This window comes from Conger conger, chromosome 9, assembly GCF_963514075.1.
Source record: "Conger conger chromosome 9, fConCon1.1, whole genome shotgun sequence".
Lineage (NCBI taxonomy): Eukaryota > Metazoa > Chordata > Actinopteri > Anguilliformes > Congridae > Conger > Conger conger.
In genome coordinates, this window is record NC_083768.1 from 7,722,152 (window position 1) to 7,747,171 (window position 25,020).

At 46.2% G+C, this 25,020-nt stretch overlaps 1 protein-coding gene across 1 annotated transcript; it reads left to right on the forward strand.

Moving 5' to 3' along the window:
• Positions 1–15,517: 15,517 nt before the first annotated feature.
• On the forward strand, positions 15,518–22,462 carry pnp5a (purine nucleoside phosphorylase 5a). Its single transcript, XM_061255077.1, has 6 exons — positions 15,518–15,782; positions 18,284–18,447; positions 19,207–19,310; positions 19,795–19,970; positions 20,812–21,002; positions 21,502–22,462. The coding sequence occupies exons 1-6, from the start codon at positions 15,760–15,762 to the stop codon at positions 21,717–21,719; spliced, it is 876 nt and encodes a 291-aa protein (XP_061111061.1). The 5' UTR covers positions 15,518–15,759; the 3' UTR covers positions 21,720–22,462.
• Positions 22,463–25,020: the final 2,558 nt, after the last annotated feature.

A 25,020-nucleotide genomic window follows, 5' to 3' on the forward strand; every position in this document is an offset into this window, starting at 1 on the left:
TGAAAAGCAACACGTTTGGGCCCGGGCGATCTAGGGATTCTGGGTGTTTCGCGTGTGCTTGTTGTTAGGTCGTCTTCTGAACCTCGGGTGGGTGGGTTCACGGATTCATGGGGCGCCTCCCTGCGTGTTCACGGACACAGCAAAATAGCCCCAGGCTATGCATAAATCCTGGGGCTATAACATAGCGAGTATTGTAAACATACACACACACATATACACACACACATTTTTAACAATGGCAGCTTCTATTATATCAGGTAGAGTTGTTAAATATTCCTAACAATCAATATTAATCAATATTTCCATATGAACACTGTGTGCTGTTAGAGTTGTGTGTACACAAAGAGTTGGCATCTGCCCCTGGAATACTATCTGTAACAAGTAAGCATAATTAGTTTGTATGTGCTATAATAATTGGTACAGTCAAGTCCAGAATTATTGGAAAGGTAAAGTTTGTCTTTATGGAAATGCCTTTTTTTTTTTTTTTTTTTAAAGGTGTATAAAATAATTGTTCCTGTGTTTGATCTGCACTTTGTTGTACATCGCTCTGGACAAGAGCATCTTGTAGTATAATATAATATATAGTATAGTGCCCTTCCATCACTCCATTTAATGCTTAATATTTTACTGTGTAGGGTAGAACAATGGATAGCATGCACGTACATTTACATTTACATTTTAGTCATTTTTTTGGGGGGGGGGGGTTAGACAAGGATAGGGATATCAGAAAGGAGGGGCAGGGGAAATCAGGAGGGAGGACTAAGGTAGAGTTTGAAAAGGTGGGTTTTGAGTCTGAACAGTGTAATCCGATTGTTTTCCATCATACCATGAGGTAAGCGAAAGAAGTGTCATGTGAAAAGAGACAAAGATGATTGTTGATCTACGCAAATCAGATCACGGGTACAAAAATAAAACAAGTTACATTTACTACAAAGTCCTGTGCTACAACAGCCTTTGTCAATTGTGCCAATAATTCTGGAACTTGTACAATAGTATAATTGTTTAGAGCACTATTAATTGGCTAACAGTTTACAATAAGGTCTTTTTTATTGGCATGAACTAATGTAGTTGCTAATTAACTACTACTCGGGACTCAGAAGTTAATCTGTACACCTGTGTTTATGTATTTGCAGATTAAGTTATGTTAACAACCGCATTAGTTATTGCCAATTCACATTGGAATGGAAAAAGTCATTTAATGTATTTGTTAATGGTTAACTAATTATAAGTTAGTTTTGCTATTGTATAAATATCATGTAGTTGCATGCATGAACTGATGAGAAGTTAATTTCATGCTTAATTAATGGATTTGCCCATCATTAATTCACGTTAACAACTACATTAGTTAATGCCTATTAATGAAAATTATTGTAAAGGGTGACCAGTAGTTGTTTTAAATAATACTGCTCACACTCCATGCCCGAGCAACACTCTGATAATTTGTCCGATTTCTTTTGTGTATAGGTTCGGGTAGTTTGCTTTCTGGCGTATGCACTTTCTGGTGTATGCACTTTTGAGTAATTGATTTTGTAGAGTGTGCACTTTGGGAATAGATTGTTGTCGCATAATCATTTTGATACGGTAGACTTTGTGATTGGCTGTGAGACAGTGCTTAGTAGACTTAAGGAGTGATGTAACATGGTGCTTACGCAGCGGGCATGCTGATTGGGTTAGAGACCGTGTTTAGTAAGAGCAGACAGAAGGGGATATTTGGAGAGGTGGGGGAATCTGTACAGCTGTGTGGTCTTTCTCCACAGAAGAAGGGTCTGAATGTCCTTTTTGAGAAAAACACACAAAGAGGGAATTAATCTTCTGTTTTGGTCACAAGAGAGTGTTGATGCCTTTCCTTAATGAAAGAATGGGAGCAAGTGTGTGTGTGAGAGAGAGAGAGTGTGTGTATTTGTATGTGTGTGTGTGTGTGTGTGTGTGTGTGTGTGTGTGTGTGTTTGTGTGTGTTTGTGGGTCTGAAAGAGACAGAAAGAGAGCGAGAGAGCAAGAGATTAGTGGTGTACTGGCCAGGGCAGCTGTGTGGAGCAGTGGTCAGGGCAGCAGTGTGGAGCAGTGGTCAGAGCAGCAGTGTGGAGCAGTGGTCAGAGCAGCAGTGTGGAGCAGTGGTCAGGGCAGCAGTGTGGAGCAGTGGTCAGAGCAGCAGTATGGAGCAGTGGTCAGAGCAGCAGTGTGGAGCAGTGGTCAGAGCAGCAGTGTGGAGCAGTGGTCAGAGCAGCAGTGTGGAGCAGTGGTCAGAGCAGCAGTGTGGAGCAGTGGTCAGAGAAATGGTGAGAGAAACAGCAAAAGAGGGAAGTAAAGAGGGGGGAATAGAGATAGGGACAGAAAGAGAGAGTGAGAGATTGATAGTGAGGTAGAGAGCGAGAAAGAGGGGGAAGAGTAAAAGAGAGGTTGAGAGAGGGGTAAAGGGAGGGGAGGGAGGGAGTCTGTTGGAGGGTCAGTTTGCTTGGCTGCTGTTGCCGGTAGCCGAGTTCATTTTTTTCTTCCCTTTATTCTGTCCCTGTTTGCTGTGCTCCCTCTCGCTTTCTCCATCTTTCCTTCCTTCCTGGGTCTTTCTCCTTCCTTGCATTCATCCGCTTTCTTTCGGCCCCATTCTGTCGCTTTCTTGGCCCGAGACTATATCACTCCGCGAGTGGAAGGGAACTGCAAGGGGGGGGGGGGGGGGGGGGGGTTGAGATGTCCCTGTGTCATTGGACTGGATTAGCGAGACAACTGTTCATCAAACTCACCCCAGACCTGGGCCCGCCCCGTTTGCTAGTGTGGGCTCCCCCAGCATCCATACCGCCATGCGGCTGAAGCTGAGCAGGTGTGGGCTTGGCTAGTACGTGGATGGGCTGAAAACTAAGTTGGTGTTGGTGGGCCAGTTGGCGGTTGATCTTCCCTCTGGTCGCAAATCTCTTTCAGATGAGGTGTTATTACTGAGGCCCTGATCGAATGTTGTCTTTAAAGATCCCGTGACTCTCTTCGCAAAGACAAGGGGGTTCCCTGGCGTCCTGGCTTAATTCCCGACCGGGCACTCTCAACCTGCCACCAAAACATCCCCCCGATTCATTTGGCAAAAAAAAACAAAAAAAAGGTTCTCTCCCTTTCAGCCCACAATGTTATAACATTGCCACTACATGGCAGCAACATTGTGAGAATTTCTTGTGTTGGCCGGGTTGAAGTACATGAATTGCCAAACGCCTGGGCGGAAATGAGATGGAAAACAATGCATTTCTGAGATCTAAGGAGGCAAACCAATGCATCTGCATAGGCCTCAGCACTTTAAATAATAGTACTTATTTAGTTATTTAGCTGATGATGTTATCCAAAGCCACTCACAGTTGATTAGACTAAGCAGGGGACAATCCCCCCTGAAGCAATGTGGGAGTTAAGGGCCTTGCTCAAGGTGTGCAAATCTTATTGTGGCTACACTGGGGCTTGAACCACCAACCTGCTTCTGGGTCCCAGTCATTCACCCAGACAGGCTCCCCTAGCAAGTAAGCCATTCGGGGGTGATTGTTGGTTGTCCTGTTTTGGCACTAGGAAGTGGCAGAGGTATAAAACCCCGGTGCTGGTTTCCAGGCTGTACCCCTGTGGAAGGCACCTTTCACCAAGGGCAGGGCATGAAGCCGGAGCAATCAAACAATGGTGCGTTTGATCCCACACTGAATAAAATACCTACTGGACTTACTCAATTGAATTGTGTACAATAGTTCCACATGAGTTGAGACAGTTCTAAATGTACCCAATGCATCTCTGTTGCCAACATGCTTAAAGATTAAATGATTTATAAATAGGCAATAGGCAGGAGGTAAGAGCGGTCCTCTGGCAGTCGGAGGGTTGCTGGTTTACCCCCGCCCTGGGCGAGTTGAAGTGTCTCTGAGCAAGACACCTAACTCTCAACGAGCCGGTTGGAGCAGGTGTGTGCGAGTGTGTGTGTGTGTGTGTGTGTGTGTATGTGCGAGTGTGTGTGTGTGTGCGTGTGTGTGTGTGTGTGTGTGTGTGTGTGCGCGAGTGTGTGTGTGTGCGAGTGTGTGTGTGTGTGTGTGCGAGTGTGTGTGTGTGTGTGTGTGTGCGAGTGTGTGTGTGTGTGCGCGTGCGTGCGTGTGCGAGTGTGTGTGTGCGAGTGTGTGTGTGTGTGTGTGTGCGAGTGTGTGTGTGTGCGAGTGTGTGTGTGTGTGCGCGTGCGAGTGTGTGTGTGCGAGTGTGTGTGTGTGTGTGTGTGTGTGCGCGAGTGTGTGTGTGTGCGAGTGTGTGTGTGTGTGTGCGTGTGCGTGTGCGAGTGTGTATGTGCGAGTGTGTGTGTGTGTGTGTGTGAATGAGAGGCATTAATTGTAAATCGATTTTGGATAAAAGTGCTATATGAATGCAGTCCGTTATTGTCCTCTTTTATGGTACAAATAAATACGAAACAAAAAAAACAAAAAAAAGACAAAGGTGTTGAGTACTTTGAATAGATGCTCCTTTTCCGTCCCGTTTTCAGTGCATTGGGGAGGCAAAGACAGACAGAAAGGCGAGACAGGGGCAGTCTGTGCCTGAGGGGTACCCGCTGCCCGTGAAAGGGGCTGCACGGCGGATGAGTGGGCGTTCTCTCCGAAGCAGGCTGTGCTCTCTCTTTAAGAATAACATTTAACGGATAATCTACACTGGGCGTGAACAGCGCGGGAAGTGTTGAAACGTAACCTTATCTCGAGGTAAACAGCTGCTATTGGTTGCATTCGCAAGATGGGGCAATGGTAAAGCACGTTCACTCGAGTTCAAATTGAAGTTGATTTGGGATTTGTATCTCACGCCTAGGTCAGGCACAGATAAGCCTCTTTAAACCACCCTGAGCAACTTTTTATTTTTATGAATGAAGAGTAAGCGGAACTTGGAAAATTATCTTAAAGGTACAATCGGTAAATTCTGACTTCTAACGGTCAAGAGAGGAATAGCAGCAACAAACACCTTCAAACCACAACACTGTTTATCCCGCCCCCTTCTCCGTGAATGCACTGATGTTGAAACACCATTGGCTGTGGCAGTTAGAATCAATTTTCAACCAATGAGCTTTAATTATTGTACAGCGATACAATGTTTTGATACACAGTGCCGGCCCGTCAACTGCATATTTTGAAACCCGAATTTAAGGACTATGAACACAGGCAGAGGGTGAGTCAACATGTCAGTGATCCTTTTCAATGATAGGAAAGGATTTACAATGGTCTTGTGACAATGTTTTAACACAAACATCTTACCTATTGCACCTTTAAGATTACATTTAAGTGCAAATGCAAGAATGCATTTCTAAACGAAGGCCCTGGAGTAGATGAGTACACTTAATATTAGTAATTAGTAATTAGTAATTAGTAATATTCCATGCGCTATACATTCATGTCTGAACAGTTTGAAAGACTGCGTACTACTAGTGAGGCCGGTGTACTGTAAGATCACAAATACGCAATTGGAATGTTCTTAACGGAACATCCTGATGCTGATGTAACAGTCAATACTGGCGATTGAAAGCAACGGAGTTCTAGAACTTAGAATTATGAGAAGAAGAAAAAAAACGAAAACAAACATTCCAGATACTCTTCAAGGGGTTAATAGCAGAGCGCAGTAATACAATGGTGTCAGTCAAGTAGACAGAAAATAGGCTGAATCACTAGCTCTCCCTCCCGCTCGTAGCACGTGCTAGCATAAGGGGTGGGCCCAGGCCAACTGCGAATTTGACGGACAGCTGTCTAACCAATCCGGTCATCCGTGCGGGATGTCCCAGCCCCCTAAGAGTTCAGTCTGGAATGAAAGCGAAGGAGAAAGACGGCAATCTCAACTGCCATCCTATTCTCTTTTGGTCTAGTCGTACGAAGGCCGGGAAGTGCCACGAGCGTGCGTGGTTATGCCGCAAGTCCACTGTTCCTCTCAGAGGAAAGCCAAAGAAAGCTTTCAATGAAAAAGCGCGAGAGCAGTTGCAAGAGAAATTTAATGCCATATTTCGCCAAAACCTTCTATTTCGTATCTAACAATCTAGGCTGTCCAACGGCTCGTGCAAACCCAATAAGGACTCAAAAACTAAATGATAAACAGCTCACTGTAAGAAACTTTCCTATTGGGACTCATAGTACATTCTGTGACCACTTTATCAGGTATTTATTAGACTTATTTTTTTGCTCAAGTCTTCTGCTGCTGTCGCCTATCCACTCGAAGGTGTAACACATTGTTTGTTCAGAGATGCTCTTCTGCGCACCACTGTTGTAATGTGTGGTCACCTTTCTGTCACCTCCGACCCGTCTGGTCCTTCCCCTCCTCATGACTTCTCTCATTAACAAGGCGTTTCTGCCCAAACTGGATGTTTTTTTGTTTCATTGCACCATTCTCTGCAAACTCTAGAGATTGTTGTGCAGGAGATCAACCACTTCTGAGATACTCAAACCACCCTGTCTGGCACCAACAATCATTACACTTAGATCTCTCTCTCTCTCTCTCTCTCTCTCTCTCTCTCTCTCTCTCTCTCCTCTCTCTCTCTCTCTCTCATCTCTCTCTCTCTCTCTCTCTCTCTCTCTCTCTCTCTCTCTCTCTCCTCTCTCTCTCTCTCTCCTCTCTCTCTCCTCTCTCTCTCTCTCTCTCTCTCTCTCTCTCTCTCTCTCTCTCTGGAAAGGGTGCAAGTGCTGTCCATCAGCACCACCTACTGGTGAGCAGGGGGCACTGCGCGCCCAGCCTGGCTCTGTTGCTGATTACAGGGACTCTGGTTGCCCCCCCGACATTCCACGTGTGTGCGTGACACACGGCAGCCCAAAAGGGGCCCCTCAGGGAAAAAACGAGAAGTTAACTATTCAGCTACATAAATGACACAGCGCAAGCAATTAATAGTGCATTAAATGTACAAACCGTTTCTGTTTGGTCTTTTCCACGGCCTCATATGCTTGCTGTGAATGGAGAATGGAATGCAAAGAAAAGGGAAGGTTTTTTTCGGTTTGTAAATATTTGAGGATTACTACCCAGGGAAAATGTTCATAAACCACATTAACAGTTGATTAGACTAAGCAGGAGACTATCCTCCCCTGGAGCAATGCAGCGTTAAGGGCCTTGCGCAAGGGCCCAACGGCTGTGCGGATATTATTGTGGCTACACCGGGATTAGAGCCACCCACCTTGCGGGTCCCAGTCATTTACCTTAACCACTATGCTACAGGTCGCTTTTACCCCGCATTTTTAATGGGTTGACTGAGCGCATTGTGAGTGCGCAGATGGAGATGACAGGCGGGCTATCATATCTCCTCTGTCTCTGTGGTGGGGGGGATGTCAGGGAACCAGTGAAGATAGACACTGACGTGCAGGCTTATGCTGCAGGCAAGTATGTCAGTCACTTCCTGATTTCTGAACATAACATTCAACACATTCCACCTCTCCATCCCTCCGCCCTCCTCTCTGGGCTCCCTCCGGATGTTTATCTCTCTCTCTCTCCCTCCCTCCCTCCCTCCCTCGGTCTCTTTGTCCCTCTGACTCATTCTTCACGCGTCAGTCTGCTGATTCTATGCTGATACACGACCTCTGACCTGGGCTGTCAGGAGGACAGTGTGACAGTAAGGGAGAGATAAATGGCAGGCATTTATATAGCGCCTTTATTCAAAGCGCTGTACAATTGATGCTTCTCCATTCACCCATTCATACACATACACACACTCACACACTGACGCCAATTGGCTGCCATGCAAGGCCCCGACCAGCTCGTCAGGAGCATTTGGGGGTTAGGTGTCTTGCTCAGGGACGCTTCGACACAGCCCGGGCGGGGGATCGAACCGGCAACCCTCCCGACTGCTCTTATTGCCTGAGCCATGTCGCCCCTTGGAGAGATGGGCCAAGAGGCCACCAGGAAGAATGTTGTTCCTGTTGTTTGATTCCAGGGAGCAGCGTTAGGGTCGCCATGGTGAGAGTTGCTGGGGATCTTGACATGAGGGCTGTCGTGAAAAAGGTTGTCGTAGAGACGTGAGCCAGGGAGAGCAGTGTGACAGAGAGAGATTTGTATTTGGGTTGCCATGGTGGGAGTCAGGGAGCATTGTTTGGATTGTCATGCCGATGGTTACTAGGGAGAATGGTGCGAGGCTTGCTGGGGAAGAGTAATGTGTGGGTTGTCATTGAGACAGCTTTTTTGGGATGGGGATTGTGTGAGGGTTGTCGTGGAGTCCATTTTTGGGATGGGGATTGTGTGAGGGTATCATGGAGACAGTTTTTGGGGATTGAGATTGTGTGAGGGTTGTCATAGAGACAGTTTTTGGGGATTGGGATTGTGTGTGATTGTCATGGAGACAGTTTTTTTGGATGGGGATTGTGTGAGGGTTGTCATGGAGACAATTTTTGGGGATTGAGATTATGTGAGGGTTGTCATGGAGAGTTTTTGGGGATTGGATTGTGTGAGGGTTGTCATGGAGACAATTTTGGGGATTGGGATTGTGTGAGGGTTGTCATGGACAGTTTTTGGGGATGGGGATTATGTGAGGGTTGTCATGGAGACAGTTTTTGGGGATGGGGATTGTGTGAGGGTTGTCATGAAGACAGTTTTTGGGGATGGGGATTGTGTGAGGGTTGTCATGGAGACAGTTTTTGGGGATGGGGATTGTGTGAGGGTTGTCATGGAGAGTTTTTGGGGATTGGATTGTGTGAGGGTTGTCATGGAGAAGATTTTTGGGGATTGGGATTGTGTGAGGGTTGTCATGGAGACAGCTTTTTTGGATGGGGATTGTGTGAGGGTTGTCATGGAGACAGCTTTTTGTGGATGGGGATTGTGTGAGGGTTGTCGTGGAGACAGTTTTTGGGGATTGAGATTATGTGAAGGTTGTCATGGAGAGTTTTTGGGGATTGGGATTGTGTGAGGGTGTCATGGAGACAATTTTTGGGATTGGATTGTGTGAGGGTTGTCATGGAGACAGTTTTTGGGGATGGGGATTGTGTGAGGGTTGTCATGAAGACAGTTTTTGGGGATGGGGATTGTGTGAGGGTTGTCATGGAGACAGTTTTTGGGGATGGGATTGTGTGAGGGTTGTCATGGAGAGTTTTTGGGGATTGGGATTGTGTGAGGGTTGTCATGGAGAAGATTTTTGGGGATTGGGATTGTGTGAGGGTTGTCATGGAGACAGTTTTTGGGGATGGGGATTGTGTGAGGGTTGTCATGGAGACAGTTTTTGGGGATGGGGATTGTGTGAGGGTTGTCATGAAGACAGTTTTTGGGGATGGGGATTGTGTGAGGGTTGTCATGGAGACAGTTTTTGGGGATGGGGATTGTGTGAGGGTTGTCATGAAGACAGTTTTTGGGGATGGGGATTGTGTGAGGGTTGTCATGGAGATGGTTGCTCAGGGGAGAGGCAGGACAAATGAGTGGTTCAGAGAGTTTAATATGAAGGCTATCACTTTAGCCTGGAATTTCAGCGCTTCATGGATAGGATGCGAGTAATTCCCAATGGGACATGGGAATAATCACACTTTATACAGCTCTTATCACAACCTTGGACACGCTTAATACACCTCTTATTACAGGGATATACACTCACTGAGCACTTTATTAGGTATTTATAACTTTTTTTTTTTAAGTATTGGTCCTGTGCTGCTGTAGCCTGTCCACTTAGAGCTCTGACACGTTGTGTGTCGTTGTGTGTTCAGAGATTCTCTTCTGCATACCACTATTGTCATACATTTCCATTACTGTCACCTTCCTGTCAGCTTTGACCAGTCTGGCAATTCTCCTCTGACCTCTCTTATTAACAAGGCGTTTTTGCCTGCAGGACTGCTGCTCACTGGATGTTTTTAGTTTTTCGCACCATTCTCTGCAAACTCTAGAGACTGTTGTGTCTGAAGATCCCAGGAGATCAGCAGCTTCTGAGATACTGAAACCACCCTGTTTGGCACCAACCACAAATCAGGCTGCTAAGGGGACTGCCCCACCTTACATACAATCCTTGATCACTCCCTACTCCCCAGCTAGACCACTCCGGTCTGCCAGCTCTGGTCTGCCAGCTCTGGTCTTTCCTGTGTATTTTGCTAGTTTCAGGATGTGATGCTCTGACTTATGGTAGAACCTATGCACTTGTAAGTCGCTTTGGATTAAAAGCGTCTGCCAAATGACTAAAATGTAAAATGTAAATTCCACACTCAAACTCACTTTGATCATATTTCTTCACCATTCTGACATTTGGTCTGAAAAACAGCTGAACCTCTTGACCATGCCTGCAGGCTTATTTAGTTGCTGCTGATTAATATTTGCTGGCTGATTAAATATTGCCGGCTGATTAAATATTTGCATCAACAAGCTGGTGTACAGGTCTGCGTACTAAGGTCTACCTCACCGAGTGTACACGGATTGGCTGTGTGGGTTTTGACGGAATTCATTGCATTGTGCAGAACTGTATCGTTCGCAGACATAACAGCTCATCAGCAAACCCGCCGAACCCAGGACATTCCGAGGATGGACTGAACGCACAAACATCGAACATCGGCGTGTCTCCTGTTACGCGCAGACGGGCAGCTGGGGGAAAGAGCCTCGGTTGACCTCTCTGCTCAAGGCTACCCATGTCTTTCCCACCGTGCGTTCGAAGCGTCTGAGGACTCCGCTCGCTATCGGAACGCTCCGCTATCGGCCTTCACACGGCTCACAAAAAAATGTTTTGTTAGCTCGTTAACCCTTTTTCGAGGCGTGAGATGGCAAAAACGTGCGATCGGAACGTTGCCTAAACTGGACATTTCTAACTGCTTACGCAACACTCGCCACGGGCGATCGGACGCGGCGAAGGAGTCCTAGAACGCTGAGTTTTTGAATTTTGAAGAGAGAGAAAAAAAAAAAAAAAAAAAAAAAAAACATGCTCTCCAAAGGGTTATATGATTTCTTTTGTTGTTGTTGTTGTCCGCAGGAAGGTGCCTGTGTTCCCTCCTGTGACTGGCCGTGTGCCATGTGTCATGTGTGCTGAAACCTTATTGGCTGACAGTGCTGTGGCTCCCTTGCTAGCTGGCATGTTCGCAGTTTATGCTGTGGTGGAATTACAGAACCTCTGATATGGGCAGTGACTTGGAGACGCTAAGAATTCCTGTTTAATGTGGCCAGGGCCTTCAGAACAATACACCATGCAGCTAACCTGTGTAAAAACTGAACATCCTTTTATAATTAATCAATAAAAGAGTGAATATTTTTACAACTTTTTGTGAATGTGTTGCCGCACATTCATTCACTCACCTGCACCCACACATGCACACATGCAAACTCATTTAGACACACACACATATTTCTGCCGGATGAGTGCGTGTGTATGAGCACGTCTGTATGTTTGCGTGTTTGTGTGTGGGGATAAAGCATGTCTGTATGTGTGTATGTGGGTATGAGCATGTCTGTGTGTGCGTGCGTGTGTGTATGTATGACGTGTGTGTGTGCGCGTTTGTATATGCATGTGTGTCCATGCGTGTGTGTGTGTGTGTGGATGTATGTAAATGTGTTCATGAGTGTGTGTGCGTTTGTGTGCATGGGTGTGTGTGTGTGTGAGTAATCTGTAAGACAGCGCTGTGTGTGTGTCAGCGGGCGGGAGAATTCGGTTCATGCGGTGTGTAATCCGTTTCATTAGGAGAGCACGTGGATGGCCTCTGTGGCCTGTTCATTTCATACACTCTGGTCTCGTGTCAGACCTCCGGTGCTAATGCAATAATGTAAACAAGACCGGCTATCTCCAGCTCTATCAGTCTGTCTGTCTCTTTATCCTAGCCAAGCATTCAGATCAGGCTCGCTCGCTGTTGGTTGTTTAACCTCTTGTGTGTTCGGTGTCTGGGGTAGCATGACTTGCAGAAGGTAGAGTTCTGTGTAAGTACAAAGTTAAAGCACACTGTTGACCCCTCTCTCTCTCTCTCTCTCTCTCTCTCTCCATTTCTCTGTGTTCTCAGTTTCAGAGACAGAGAGTACATACAGACTTAGGACCTTGGCCCAAATTCTCCAGGACAAACGGAGGCATCACCGTATTTGGGGGAAATGCTGACGCACAGCACTGTACTCTCTCTGCCCCCCCCCGCGCCCCCCATGCCTGTCCACTCTCGCTCTCCTCTCTCTCTCTGCGTCTTGTTCTCTCTTTCTCTCCCTTTTCTGCACCCCGTCCCTATTCCTTTCTTTCTCTTTGACTCCTCTCTTTGACTCCCAGTCTGTCTCTTAGTTCTCCACTCCTGCTCCCTTCTCTCTGGCCCCCACGCCCCCACCCCCCCCCCCCTTTCGCTCCCCCCCCCGAGTGTCCCCCTATGCCCCTTAAACACAGATAAGGAAAATGGTAACACATTACATAAAGGAAGTTTGGACTGGAGCTCATTACATAACAGGCCGGTGCACTCTGTGTGAGTGAGAATCTACAACGGGCTTCACCTGTCAAATCAGCCATTAGACATTCCACCCCCGGCTCCACTGGCCAGCACACCTGCGGTTCAGCTTAGGTAACGTGCGCGCTTATGAAACAGTAGCAGGATGTTTTCTGAGAGGTCTGTAAATGTAAAATAAAAATCGACATAGGTGCACTGAACAGTAGACTGCGCAAATACTGAGGTCGCGTCCAGCAAACTATAGGACCACAAAAGTTGAAGGTAGCCGACTGCCCCCGGAAAAAAAAAAGTTGAGAGCCAAGAAACGGTCAGAACACGAGGAAAGGAGAGAAGAAGAGGGGAAAAAACAGCAGTAAAGCTGCTTGTCAGATCTCCGCGTCGCTGCGGACTTTCTGCCCGGGCGTCCCCCCAATCGTTAGGTTCCTCCCGAGATTTCTTCCCGGGTTTTTCCTCCACGTATTTACGAAAAAAAAAAAAAAGACCAGCCATCTTGTGAAGCTCCCGAGGTCCTGAGGACAGCGTTAATGCCAGCTAACCGTGGAAACAGCTTGCTGTGGAGACACACCATCGAAAGACTGCGTTAAACGTCCTGAAGCACGTCGTGCGTACCGCACCGTCAACGCAGCTCGGCGCTAGAAACCGGAATCGGCCATCACAGCGGGGAGCAGTGCGCCCTACACTGACGCCTGCACGGGCGACACCTGCACGGGCGACACCAACGCGTACCGTCTGTCTCCCGCCCCGAGCCGGCAAAAGTATCCTTTGTCCTTTGGACTGCAGTGATTTATTTATGTCTTGGTGACGTGCACGAGCCCCCTGTGATCGTGACCCCCCCCCCCCCCCACGCCCCAGGGTTCAGTGAGTCCATGGAGGAATCACTTGACTGAAGGGGCCTGAGACCTGCTACGCCGGGACAACTGGGGGGGGGGAGGCGGGGCGGCGGAGACGGAGAAACAGGGACAACACGCTCCGGTTGCAAAACAGTGGACTGGTCAGTGTGAGCAAACACAGCCAAGGGCTAACTGCAGCGACACAGGCAACCTTATATAACAGCGATCATAAAACCGCCGTCCTCGAGGGTCCGAGGACTGCTGGTTTTTCCACATTCCCTTTACCTGTGAGTCAGGTGTGTTCACCCTCCCTTTACCTGTGAGTCAGGTGTGAAGACCCTCCCTTTACCTGGGAGTCAGGTGTGTTCACCCTCCCTTTACCTGTGAGTCAGGTGTGAAGACCCTCCCTTTACCTGGGAGTCAGGTGTGATCACCCTCCCTTTACCTGGGAGTCAGGTGTGATCACCCTCCCTTTACCTGTGAGTCAGGTGTGAAGACCCTCCCTTTACCTGGGAGTCAGGTGTGAAGACCCTCCCTTTACCTGGGAGTCAGGTGTGATCACCCTCCCTTTACCTGGGAGTCAGGTGTGTTCACCCTCCCTTTACCTGGGAGTCAGGTGTGAAGACGCACACACGCACGCACGCACGCGCACACACACACACACACACACACACACACACACAGGAACGCATGCACGCACACGCGCACACACACACACACACACACACACACACACACAGGAACGCATGCACACACACACACACACACAGGAACGCATGCACACACACACACACACACACAGGAACGCATGCACACACACACACACACACACACACACACACACAGGAACGCATGCACGCACACGCACACACACGGGAACACATGCACACACACACACACACACACACACAGGAACGCATGCACGCACACGCACACACACGGGAACACATGCACACACACACACACACACACACACAGGAACGCATGCACGCACACACACACAGGAACACATGCACACACAAACACACAGGAACGCATGCACGCACACACACACAGGAACACATGCACACACAAACACACAGGAACAAATGCACGCACACACACAGGAACACATGCATGCACACATACGTGGGCGTGCGCACATTTATACACATTCATTCATCTTTCTCTCTCTCACACACACACACACACACACACACACACAGAAATACATATATATACAGACTGTCATACAAATAAATGCTCACACACACTGGCATACACTCCTGGTCACACACACACACAAATATGCACAGCTGCACGGACACATAATAGTTTGTAGTTAGCCCAAACAACCTTTGGAATGCACTTACTGTACGTTACTTCGGATAAAAAAATATTTGCCAAGTAAAATTGAATGTACGAGAATTGCACGTGAGAAAAGACCCCTGCTGAAAAAAAAAAAAAGCTCAAACTAGGTTTTGAAACAGCTGATAGCTGGTTGGCATTTTTATACATTCTGGTTTCACCATGTAGAAATGACAGCAGTGTTTATACATATTCCCCCCATTTCAGGGCACCATAATGTTTTGGGGCACAGTAATGTTATGTAAATTAAGGTAGTTGTGTTTAGTATTTTGTTGCATATCGTTTGCATGCCATGACTTCCTGATATCTGTGACCTATCAACATCATCAAAGTCTGCATCGTAGCCATGGTAATATCCGCACAGCTGTTGGGCCCTTGAGCAAGACCCTTAACCCCACATTGCTTTAGGTGGGTGTCTCCTGTTTAGTCTAATCAACTGCAGGTCGCTTTGGATAAAAAGTGTCAGCTAAATAACATGTAATGTAATAGATATGCAATACAATACTAACCATGACAATTAGCATCATGTCATTGAGACAGGCCTATCATTTCAAAAATACAACGTTTAATTTTGGTAGGATATTCAAAAATAACTTAATCACAGAAAACAACGATCTAGAAAAGAACCGGCAGATATTGCTGTAGATAAGGCCGTTCGTAGGTTGCGAGAGATGTAGTATGATGAGAGAACGGTATGTGGAAACAAAATTGCCAGGAACCAACACAAAGAGTTGCATATAGTCGGAGACATGTGTTGTGAAACGACCGGATGGTGGGCAAAGTTAAACGCCCTGTTGTTAGTAAACATTCCTAGTATTCGTAGTCATACGTCACGATGCGAAAACACCGCGTCGCGGCTACCTTCTGTTGCCCCATTTTCACACAGGATCAATACAAGCGCGTGTTTAATACACTTTGTCTGTCCTTTCAGTAAGGAGGTGTGAGCGTCGTTTCCGAACAACGCCCGTTTGAGCGGCCAATCGGAGCCCCGTAGCGTCATCTTTATGTGATCGGGAGGGCGGGATGGTTACCGAAGTGTCCATATAAAGCAACCGGCGAGAGCGTGTGGACAGGGTACCGACGGGCAACTGTTATATAGAATTTTACCGGTAATATCCCGTTTTTAGGACTGTTTTTATTATAGCGTACATGTATTTATTTATTGAAGAGTTATTTAAGTATTTAATTTTCTAAAAGATATCCGTTTGCCGGTTGTTGCGATTGCGTCAGACATCTCATCCACAGACTTTCACGTTTTGAGAAGGAATTTGACTGTACGTAACATGTTTCCCGAAGCAGCCGCTGGGTAAGTTAAAATATTAGTTTAATTTTTTGTAAAATTAGTGTTGGCTTACTTGCTTGTTCAATAAACGCTTTTTTGGTGCGCGTTGGGTGCCACGTTGGATCGTATCTTTAAGCCGGAGACCAGAAACTCTTAATTACCGTTTGATTTGTGGGTAACAGAAAACATTCATGGTGGGAATGGCAATTTTACGAAACATCGGCATTAAGGAATCGCTCGTGTGTCTGTGTGTCGAAATGCGTGCGTTTAGACATGGGGTGGGGTGGGGGAGGGGACGGGGGGGCGCGGATTGATGTTCTGCCGCTATCCTACACACTTCAAGTAAATTAGGTGGTCTAGTGAGGACATGTAGAAGATTAGACCAAAGTCTTACGTTGTGCCATACTGTAAAGTAAAGGCGCGATTCAGATGGACGGGCTGCGCTACAGACGTCGCGCTATTTCATGCTCGCCGACTACGGAATAGGCTACGCAACTGCTTAACAATCAGCTCCGTGCGAAATTAAGTAAACAGACTTTGTTTAAAATAGGAAATTCTTGCAGTTGATGTGATGGAACGCACGTGTGCAGCTATAACGGAAGTAGGAGGAAAATGCGAGTCGCTTAGTGGAAAAATCCGACATGACTCATCGGGCGCGTGCGGTTATTCAAAAGTCATATCGCGACTTAACATTACCAGTTTAGGACCTGCAGGGATGGTGTTTTTTCCCGCGATGTAGGTGGCAGATTCCATATACAGTGCACAAAACTACGCAGTGCAATAACTCTTGATTGCCGTAATGGGGTTGCGTGTCACTCTTTGGAGTGTAGCCTACCAGAGGCAGGGGAGAATTTTCGTTTCTAAACAAAATAAAGGCAGATCATGTAGAATAGTTTTCGTGCAAGGAAAAGTGCCGTTAAGATTCGCAGATTTACGTAGCCAATTTCTCCGCTGAATTACAGGCATACCCACATTCCACTCTGTCCAAAGAGGGTAGTGGATTTCCAGTCTGGACTAGCAGGATTGTCCAATCTTTTCATCGCCCACCTTCAGACACCGGGAGCCTAAAACCTTTAAGCACACGCGTGATGAATTTCAAGCCTTACAGACACCGAATTCCGGCTTTAGGTGATCGTCTATGAAGCCGGAATTGATTTAGTCCCTGTGAAAATTTGGGGTTGGGTGAGGACGAACTTTTTTCTTTTCTCTTTCCAACAACATTTTTTTTTCTTCTGACTAGTCTCTGAATGGCAGCGCTGTTTCAGGCTTCATGAGACGCTCGTGGTGCTAAACCAATAAACTGTAATAATTTGTCACATCGAGTGCATCTCTCTCTGGCTTCCTCGTGTGTGTGTGTGTGTGTGTGTGTGTGTGTGTGTGAGTGAGAGAAGCGAGACTTGGCCATGGCCTTGTTTTGACCTCTCTATTGGTGGGAGAAAACCATGTGACCGAGACGGAATTCCTTCTCGGAACCCTGTTAGACCGTTATGAATTGGATAATTATCTTTTTAAGCGCCATTCAGAATTTACATCCAATTAAAAGCAAGAGTTCGGGAGCATGTCAGAGTCTGTGTGTTAGTGTGTGTGCACTGGTGCGTGGGTGCGAGTGTATATTTTTACAGGTGGTGGTCATGTATCAAGCTCTTGTTTGTTTTTGGGTTTTCTTTTTTTTTTTTTTTTTTTTTTTCAATGGCTGTTATGTAACATATTTCACAGTGATATACATGAACTGAGTTCCACATAGCTGCAAAGATTCAAAGAATTCCTCATTAGCATGATGGGACATATCCAGTGTTGTGAACACACACACACACACACACACACACACACACACACACACACACACACATTTACCAAGCAGTGATTAGGAACATTTTTACTTTACACCTACTCCAATCAGCCAATCTTGTGGCAGGAGTGCATACAGTTATGTAGATACGGTTCAGGAGCCTCAGTTAATGTTCACACCAAATATCAGAATTGGGAAGAAGTATGTTCTAACTGACTTTGACCATGTTGGTGGCAGACAGGGTGGTTTGAGTATCTCAGAAACTGCTGATCTCCTGGGATTTTCATGCACACTAGCTTCTAGAGTTTGCAAAGAATGGTGCAAAAAAATAATAATACAGTGAGCAGCAGTTCTGCAGACAGAAAAGCCTTGTTAATGAGAGACGTCAGAGGAGAAGGGCCAGACTGGTCAAAGCTGACAGGAAGGTGACAGTAACGCAAATAACCACACATTACAACCGTGGTATGTGGAAGAGCATTTGGGAACACACAACGCATCATAACTTAAGTGGATAGGCTACAGCAGTAGAAGTAAAAAAAAAATAAGCCTAATAAATACCTAATAAAGTGCTCACTGAGTGTACATACACACGCACACCCATACATACTTGCATACATACATGCATACACAAATAAAGTTTATTATTACTTTAGTATTTTACAGTCTCACTTGTATATGCACATATGGGCTTTCTTTTGCTCAAGTTGGTTTCTCTTTCTCTCTCTCTCTCGTACAGCTATGAGGACTGCAGAGCCACAGCCGATTGGCTCCTGGCTCAGACGTCACTGCGCCCCCTGGTAGGGATAGTGTGTGGCTCAGGGCTGGGGGGCCTGGCAGAAATGCTGAAGGATCAGGTGGTCTTTAACTACAGGGATATCCCCAACTTCCCACAGAGCACTGGTAAGCCTGTCTGTTTGTTCCCATCAGTCTTTTCTCTGTCTCTCTGTCTGTCTCAGTTTCTCTGTTACTGCATACATGTATATCTATCTGAATCTGTTTCTCTCCATAAGCCTGTATGTCTCTGTCTCTGTCTCTGTCTCTGTGTCTCTGTGTCTCTGTGTCTCTGTCTCTCTCTCTCTCTCTCTCTCTCTCTCTCTCTCTCTCTCTCTCTCTCTCTCTCTCTCTCTCTCTCTCTCTCTCTCTCTCTCTCTCTCTCTCTCTCTCTCTCTCTCTCTCTCTCTCCATGTGGAGAAGTCTCTATGGAGCTGGAATATATTCTAAAGTATACTGAAATGCATATATTATCTATGTAGCGCCACACTTTATAATATATTGGCAAATATACATGTGTATTACAGTAATGCATTCCACTTCTTTGAAATGAAATATCATGATATATGATTTTCCACATGTTTATAATATGTTCCAAGTATATTCAATTTCCATAAGGGGTATATCAATTTCATTTTCTAAACGCTGAGATGGAGAGAAATGGTGATTTTTCTGATGTGTGTGTGTGTGATTGGTTTGTGCTGATTGTTATGTGGTCCCTGTGCCAGTTGGTTACTTGTGTCAGGTGCTTGCTGTGTGTTGTTGATGTGTCCTGATTGGTTGCCATGTATGGCTGGTGTGTATTGATTGGTTGCTATGTATGGTTGTCGTTAGGGGATTGGTTGCCGTCTGGGACTGGTGTGTGCTAATTGGTCGGTTCTGTTGCAGTGAATGGTCATGCGGGGCGATTGGTGTTCGGAACTCTGAAAGGAAAGCCTTGCATCTGCATGCAGGGAAGGTTTCACCTGTATGAAGGATACCCTGTCCAGAAGGTGAGAACATACCTGCACACCTGTACATTACTGCACCTGCACACTCTGTACCTCACCTCTGTACTTATTTGTTTTTAACCAAATGGTTTTTACTAGTTTTTTTTTGCTGTTGTTTTGTTCTTTTTTTATTTCTGTACTGAATTGTTGTGTGAATATTGGTTCTCTAATTTTCTAGGTTTGTATGGGTCTTGTTTGAAGGCTTTGTGTTACTTATTTTGTAAAACTTTTTTATTACTATTATTATCTTTGTTATATAAACTTTTTTTATTTTTTATGTTTGCTTGTGACTTTTATAATGGTTTCCTGTGTATAGTACTGGTTTTGTAATTTTGTGTTATAGGATTTTAAAGAAAATGTTTTTAAAACTGCTAAATAAATTTGCTAAAATTAACGAAGATGCTATACTTCACCTCTTAGCACGTGTACCTGTGTGTGTGTGTGTACGAATGAACGCGCCACACTCACCCGCCCCCTCTCCGTTTAGATCACACTGCCCATGCGGATCTTCAAGCTCCTGGGTGTGGAGACGGTCATCTTGACCAACGCGGCCGGCGGGCTGAACCAGGACTACAAGGTGGGAGACATGATGATCATCAAAGACCACATCAACATGCCCGGCTTCGCTGGGAACAACCCGCTGGCTGGACCCAATGATGAAAGGTGTGTGTGTGTGTGTGTGTGCGCCTGTGCGTATGGTGTGTTTGTGTGAGTGCATGTGTGCGTGCGTGAGTGCGCACCTGTGGATGTGCATGTTGAAATGTGTGTATGGTGTGTTTGTGTGAGTGCCTGTGTACATATTGAAGTGTGAGTATGGTGTGTTTGTGTGAGTGCCTGTGTACATATTGAAGTGTGTTTGTGTGAGTGCCTGTGTACATATTGAAGTGTGTGTATGGTGTGTTTGTGTGAGTGCCTGTGTACATATTGAAGTGTGTGTATGGTGTGTTTGTGTGAGTGCCTGTGTATATATTGAAGTGTGTGTATGGTGTGTTTGTGTGAGTGCCTGTGTATATATTGAAGTGTGTGTATGGTGTGTTTGTGTGAGTGCCTGTGTATATATTGAAGTGTGTGTATGGTGTGTTTGTGTGAGTGCCTGTGTGCTTAAGGTATGTATGCGTGTGTGTCTGCATCTTTGCGTACGGGAGTGTATGTGTGTGTGTGTGCCTGTGTATGTAAGCTATTTGTGTGTGCCTCTGCATATGGTATGTGTGTGTGTGCCTGTGTGCATATGGGAGTGTGTGTGTACATATTGTATTTTTTTCAATCTTAAGATTTCTGGAATTTCTTTCTGTGTGCACTGGTGGGCAAGTGTATATTTGTACAGGGGAAGGTTATGCTGCATGCTCTTGTTATTCCAGTGTTATGTAACAGTTACATTCATGAACTGTAGAGTTCTGCACCGTTGGTTTGTTGGGTGTAATGCGGCGGAATGGGTTTTGGGTGTAAGTGGGGTTTAGCCGTGTGTGTGTGTGTGTGTGTGTGTAACACCATTTCTCTTTTGCAGGTTTGGGGTGCGGTTCCCCTGCATGTCTGACGCATATGACCGGGAGCTGCAGCAGCTGGCCCAGGACGTGGGGGCGGAGCTTGGCTACAGCGACTTCCTGCGCGAGGGCGTGTACTGCGTCCTGGGCGGACCCTCCTTCGAAACCATCGCCGAGTGCCGGATGCTCCACAAACTAGGGGCCGACGCTGTTGGTGAGAACAGAAACCCCCCCTTACACTGCCCCCGCAATGTCTCAATGTTACATCAGAAACCCTGTTACAATGCTCCCGCAATGTCTCAATGTTACATCAGAAACCCTGTTACAATGCTCCCGCAATGTCTCAATGTTGCATCAGAAACCCTGTTACACTGCCCCCGCAATGTCTCAATGTTACATCAGAAACCCTGTTACACTGCCCCCGCAATGTCTCAGTGTTACATCAGAAACCCTGTTACAATGCCCCCGCAATGTCTCAGTGTTACATCAGAAACCCTGTTACAATGCCCCCACACTGTCTCAATGATACATCCATACAACAGTTTTTTTTGAAAGACTTGAGAGACACTTGAGACTTTCAACCCTAAACTATGTAGCTCATGAACCGCCCTCAGTCAAACAGCCCGATTTAAAGGTCTACAGCCGAAAAAAACGGTGCCTGTATCGCCGCGTAGTCAGTCCTCCCAACCTCCCAACCTCCCTTTTTTTCGCAGGAATGAGCACGGTGCACGAGGTGATCGTGGCGCGGCACTCCGGGATGCGCGTGTTCGCCCTGTCCCTGATCACCAATCAGGCAGTGATGGACTACGACAGCGAGCAGAAGGCCAATCACGCGGAGGTCCTGCAGACGGGCGAGCAGCGCGCCAAGCAGCTGGAGCGGCTGGTCTCCACCATGGTGACCCGCGTCGAGCACGGCAGCAACTACGCCTGATCCTGATCCACATCGGGGCCGGCCCGGCCCACGGCCCACGTTCCGCCCGCAGAGCGCCGCCCGGCCCCCCCCTGGCCCTGACGGAGCCGGCTGGCTGCGCCGAGTAAAACCCCGGGAATTCTCTCCAGTGCGGAACGTGGACCGAAGTCAAAAGAGCCGTTTCCAAGTTTTACTCGGCGCAGTTATGAGGCTAAGTCTGACTCGACTCGTCCCCTGACTCTCAAAACCGATTGGTTAAAACCAACGCGATGTTTTTTTTTACCACACCTCCATGTCCAGATAAGGACATTTTTGTGTTACTATCAACATAGTCCATTTTAAAAAGCCTCCCTTTGTAACACACACAAATTGTATATATGTAACATAAAAGTAATAACTTTGACACAAAATTTGGGAACCAGCAGCACAAAAAGTGCATTACATTTTTGGCAGATGCTCTTAGCCAGAGCGACGTACAGTTGATTTAGACTAAGCAGGAGACAATCCTCCCCTGGAGCAATGCAGGGTTAAGGGCCTTGCTCAAGGGCCCCAACAACTGTGTGGATTTTATGGTGGCTACACCGGGGATCGAACCGCCGACCTTGTCCCAGTCATGTACCTTAACCACTACTCTACAGGCCGTCCTTTTAGAGAATTTACAGAATTCATCTCAAGCCAGTACAAATGTTATGTAGGACTTACAATCTTGTGACTGACACCATGCAGCATGAGCTGAGCTTGTGTTGTGAGATCTGTCCTTTTTTTTTGGGGGGGGGGGGGGGGGGGGGGGGTTTGTACCACATTCCTTCTGTAGACATTCCTGCTGTCAATCACCTAACCGCCCAACCAATCGCCTTCAGCTCACATCAGCGCGCAACTTAATCCAGTGTAAATGTCTTGAATTAAACTAATATTGTACAAAGGCTTTTATGGCACAAATTTATTTTAGGGTCTTAATGTTGTTGCGTATTAACTTAATGTGATATATTTGGGACTATTTATTTTTGTTTATTTCTACGGCGTACGATAGGTGCAATGCATTCCCGAAGATGACTGGGAGGGGAAGCGTATAATGCAGATTAGCGAGGCGTAGTTACGAGAGCGCTGCTGTCGGGAGTGGTTACCCGTTTGCTGGGGCCTCACGCATCACCGCTTTTTAATTTAAGTATATTTAACAAAAGAAAATATTAGTTATTTATGAGTTTGTACATGTAATGTTTCAGTATATATACCCACGGCCTGTGCGTGGGTGGTTAGCCACGGAACGAGTGCCTCTGGTTTGCTTCGAATGCACACTCCCACCCGCCTCAATGGGGACCGAAGCATGTCCCATTGCTTCAAATATAAATATTTTATGTCTGTGAACCGTTCAACTACTGTGCAGCGGGAGTGCTGCGGTAAACCGGGGACGTGACCCCGAGTCTGCCGTGGGTGTGTGCTCGAAGCAGACGCTCTGGACGTGCTTAATAAGTAGGTTTCTGGCCTTCGACTGTTTGTCATGAAAATGAGTGGTTGTGTAATGTCGCAGTTCTTGTGAGCTATAAAAAAAACGCCCAATAAAAAAAAAATTCTGAACCTGACTTGGCTATGAAAGCGTGCGTGTGCGTGTGTGTGTGATTGGCGGTTGTGCCGACTGACGGCTTTTGATGCCAGCCTGCTGTGGCACCAGTCTGGGCTTTTTGTTTGTTTAAAGGCTGGTTGCTCGCAGAGGAGTGTTCAAGTTTCACTTGAACAGGAAGGAGCAAAAAAAAAAAAAAAGCCTCCCAGAACCTTCCATTTACGGACAGACGTGGCCGGAGTGACGTCATGGAAACAGCCACTTCTGCGGGTGGAGCTTAAAACATGCGAAAGGAAATGGTGGGTGGGTTGGGGAGACGAGAACTTAATCAACCCTTCTTTTTTTTTTTTTTTTTTTTGCAAATGTATAACCTAACATACTTGAACATAAAAAAAAAGGCCTAATTGCCAGACCAAATTTGCATGCAAGTATTGGTCACTTTCTCAAATAAATTCAGACTTCATATTTGAGTTCACAAGGAAATCACATTTCAAATGGACAATGTGCAGACACCAAGCGGCTGAGAGGGCCCTTTTCAAGCTGTCAAATACTCCAAAATGTTTTTCTTTTGTACTGATACAACTGTATTAACTTGGAATAGTTCCACCAATCGGATTGGTGTCTGATATGTTGTCATATCCTGTGTGCAGTGACATAACTATAAATCACAAGCAAGTAATCCAAGCACATTGGATTGGATTGTTGAAAAAATATTCATCCAATGTTGTGTGTGGTGTGTGTGTGGGTGTGTGTGAGACTGACTTCTCTAACATATGCCGCTTGTCAAAGAATCAAGATCAAATCAATGTAATAAATAATATATTTTTAAATAAAATACATGATACATTAAAAACATGGAACGGGATCAGCATTTACCAAACGCTCAAACGTTCTGAGGTGATGGGGGGGATTATTGGAGCACATTGTTACACTACCAATTAAAAAATTTGATTTCCATTTTACAAAGGCGGCCATCTTACACGTTCATGCTTTCCAGTTCATTATTTAAAATCACAGTTAAAATGTAGCAACATGTCGGCATGTTTACATTTAATGGTGTGTAAGGCTACAACTGGTTAAACCTTTTCCCCGTCAAATCCAATTATCCACACTCTTACAGGTTGTCTTACTCTATAGCTGGCACAGTAAACTCCTGCATCTCTCACCTCGGTGACACCAAGGGGAAGGGCGTTACATTACATTATTGGCATTTGGCAGACGCTCTAATCCAGAGCGACGTACAGTTGATTAGACTAAGCAGGAGACAGTCCTCCCCTGGAGCAATGCAGGGTTAAGGGCCCTTGCTCAAGGGCCCAACGGCTGTGCGGATCTTATTGCGGCTACACCAGGATTAGAACCACCCACCTTGCGTGTCCCAGTCATTTACCTTAACCACTACGCTACAGGGCCCCCCCGGTATGATACCGCACTGTGCAAAGGCCTAGGACACCCTACATTTCCATTATACAAATTCGGTGTTAGGTGTTTATTTTTGTTTTCTGCATTAGAGTGGCTGGCAAATTTGAGATGTCCAAACATTAAATGTAACAGAAACATACTTAGTCGAATAAAGTAACATGGTAACAGACCAGTTGTCAGATTAAGAACTTGATTGATTGAAGCAAGTGAGAAGTCTGCAGAATTGCGGCAACATCTCCGATGTTTGGAACAACCTACCGGCTTTTTCTTCATATACAAATGTAGGACAGAATTTTTAAAGAGTCTTAAAGTTGAAGGGTGGTCATAGCAAATGTTGATTCGGTT